We start from the raw sequence: 3,099 nt of genomic DNA, 5'->3' as shown, positions 1-3,099 counted from the left end.
TAAATCTTACTTCCATATTTTCATCTAGTGAATGGATTCCAAAATTTAATCTAGGTAAAGTGGGGCCCAAGCTGAGTTTTGGGCCCCTTTTGGGGTCCTTCCCGTGGGCTCAGGGGTACCAAAAATTACACCCTGTATCGGCGGGATGGCAGGTTTCAGCCAGACGTGGTTCCAAGTCTCCATCTCATTGTATGGCCAAATAGGCCCAAAAAAGACTGCGTGGGGTGACCTGCTGACCCCTGAACTTTGGGAGGCCGTAACTCGAAAACGCAAGCGGCTAGGGACGTGGGGCCGGCTGTTCCCGGAAACTTTCAAAGAGCTCCATAACATATGTGAAGATCGGACCCCTAGCTGGAAGTCTATTTTTCCACCCCGGATTGAGTTTTTCTGCAGCGAGGCCTTCTTGGATGGAGAGCCTTGCAGGCCTTTCTGCTTGATCAAATGAAAGAAGCCAACTCAGGCAGACTCGGTCGTAGAGCCGCAAGCAAGGCATCGACGGAAAGGGCCCGATGAGCTGATCCGGGGCGTCTTTGATCCACAGCTCCAGCCCCTTCTTGTCCAGAGCTAGGGGGCGCCAAATGTTGGGATTTTTCACCAGGTTAAGTGCAATATCTTTTTAAGGGAAGCAGCCAGGGATGTGGGACAAGCACTGTTGGAAAGGTCTCAGAGAAATTTCTTCTCACTCCCTGCATTGAATGTTGTGTGTGAAAAACATTTTCGGGACAGCAAGAAGTGATGCTGGTGACCAGAATGATGTCTGGAGTGTCAGTTGGAGTGTCAAATGTGAATAACATAACGTTACTTAGGAAAATGAATTTAAATGTGCTTAATTACCACTTTTAATCTAAACATGCTTTTGCATGTAACAAATGAAGGAATAGCTGGACAGGCAATTCATAAACATTGCTTTCATATTGTGATACTCGGATGAGGTTACTGATTACATTTTTTAACAGGGAATTCGTATTTGTATCAGAATACATTTTAACGTAACCCTCCCAAGACTGACTGCGTCGTATCTTAGATTATAGACCACAACCCTAACAACCCATATATGGATGTAAAGCAGACGTTCTCTGCCTTCAGAAACTGTTGAATTTTTTGGATAGCCTCTTGGAATCATGTTAAAATGAAAACGGCTTGTTTTTCTGTTGCAGGCTTAAACATCTGCACGTATATTGATTAGAAACAGTGATTGAGAGTGGGGGTTGGGGGATACTAATGATTTCATAGTCATCAAGTTGTGGCATAAAAACATAATTTCCACATTTCATATTGCTGTAAATAGATTAATTGTTGGAGTAGAAAAAACATATATTCTAAGTTTAGTATTGTATATTCCACATATCCATATTGTACTTCCACATTTCAATATATTGTATAATGCATGCACATAGATTAAAAGTTGGACTTCCTGTGTCAACAGGAAGTAGGAAGATCAGCAGCAGCATTGACTGCATGGTAAGCATTAGGTCTGTTGTTTATTGATTTTTCTTGTACAAAATGTGTTGTAAATTGTTTGTGTTTGCCTTATTTCACTGTCTAACATCACAATATCATGTTTATCAGTGTTTTTATGCACTTCTGAACTTTTAAAAAACATGTTTTATTGCATTTTGGGCAGCACATGAAAATGTTATCATTTAGATGTAAATGCGGAATATTTCCAAATTTCAATCTGTTACTTAATATAGAGATTGAAATTTGGAACATGAAGTTAGTTAACTATCTAGCTACATAATACATACATTTTAAAGCTAATTTGTCATTGTATCTTGTACATTTTTGCCTTAGCCACTCAATGCAGTCTGGAATTTGCAGTCAATAGCAGCCAACAAATTCCAGAAGTGATGTTTATTTAAACAGCTGGGCTTCACGGGAAGACAGAGAAAAGTGAGCAAAAGTGAACAGGTTGTTATAAACCGTCGATCGGACGATACTTTTCACTGACTCCAAAAGACTCTCAGCATGCTGATGGTTTGAGGCAATGGATGGAGGGACCAGAATGAGTGTTATGGAGCTGTGTGAGATTGATGACCTGGCCACGGGTTTGGTGCTGGACCCTCTGTTGGGTTTCAGGACCCATAAAATGAACATCACTCCTTCACCAGAGATACAGTGTTGTGGTATTCTCAAAGAGACCCTGCTGAGCTTTCAGCATACACATGATTTCAGCGCAACATTCGATGCACTGCTGATGATAGTGGGCAAACTGGCTGGTGACTATTTTAATTCTCTGGGAAGCCGTCATCAGGAACTACTGAGGCAACATGTGTATTGCTACTTCAGGGCCTTCCTGTTGGACAGTGGTGTCAAGATAGAGTCCAGTGACAGATACTCTTCTGAGACCAATGGAGCAAAGATAACCTCAACAAGGCACTGGTTTCCAGGACAGCGTGCTGAGGTCCTGCTGGGCTGCATAGCAGAGTTTAGTCCCGCTGACAGTGCTGTGCTGCAGGCTGGAGTCAATGACTTCAGCGTGATGTATTCCTTACGCAAACGCTGCGATCAGCTCTGGCTTGGGCCTGCAAGTTTTGTTAACCATGACTGCAATCCAAACGGCAAGTATGTCGCTTGCAGGTTCTTTGCTTATGTTGAAGTCATTAGACCCATCTCACCTGGCGAGGAGATCACATGTTACTATGGTGCCAACTTTTTTGGGGAGGGAAATGAAATGTGTGAGTGCTGCACCTGTGAGAGGAATGGAAAGGGTCGCTTTAAACAAAGAGGAAGCAGTCTCATTGTGAAGAAACAAGGGACCCTGTGGCTCCAAAGTACCGACTGAGGGAGAGATATCTTTGTCATCACAGAGAGAAGACCAGTGCCTGTATCAATGACAAGTTGATTAAAGAGGTGGAAAGATGGACAGTGCACAAGAGGACCTCTTCGAGACCAAGAAGTGCAGCTCTCACTGCGCTCACACATCAAACAAAACCCACTAACACAGCCGACACAGAACCTGTGTCTCACCCTGTCGAAATGGACAAAACCTGCAACACAGAAACAAACAAGAAGACTGAGAAAGCAATTACACAAATTCAAAGCAACAAGTGCAACAGCACTGAATTCTGCTCCATGGACATGGCTGAAAATCCAGCT

General features: G+C 43.0%; 1 protein-coding gene across 1 annotated transcript; it reads left to right on the top strand.

Annotated features, from left to right (window-relative positions):
- The first annotated feature begins 1,987 nt into the window (after positions 1 to 1,987).
- Positions 1,988 to 2,785, top strand: LOC125894225 (histone-lysine N-methyltransferase KMT5C-like). The gene has a single exon (XM_049585487.1). The coding sequence runs from the start codon at positions 1,988 to 1,990 to the stop codon at positions 2,783 to 2,785; it is 798 nt and encodes a 265-aa protein (XP_049441444.1).
- The last annotated feature ends 314 nt before the right edge of the window (positions 2,786 to 3,099 follow it).

Source organism: Epinephelus fuscoguttatus, linkage group LG9 (assembly GCF_011397635.1).
Source record: "Epinephelus fuscoguttatus linkage group LG9, E.fuscoguttatus.final_Chr_v1".
Lineage (NCBI taxonomy): Eukaryota > Metazoa > Chordata > Actinopteri > Perciformes > Serranidae > Epinephelus > Epinephelus fuscoguttatus.
This window is presented reverse-complemented; position numbering and strand designations above follow the sequence as displayed.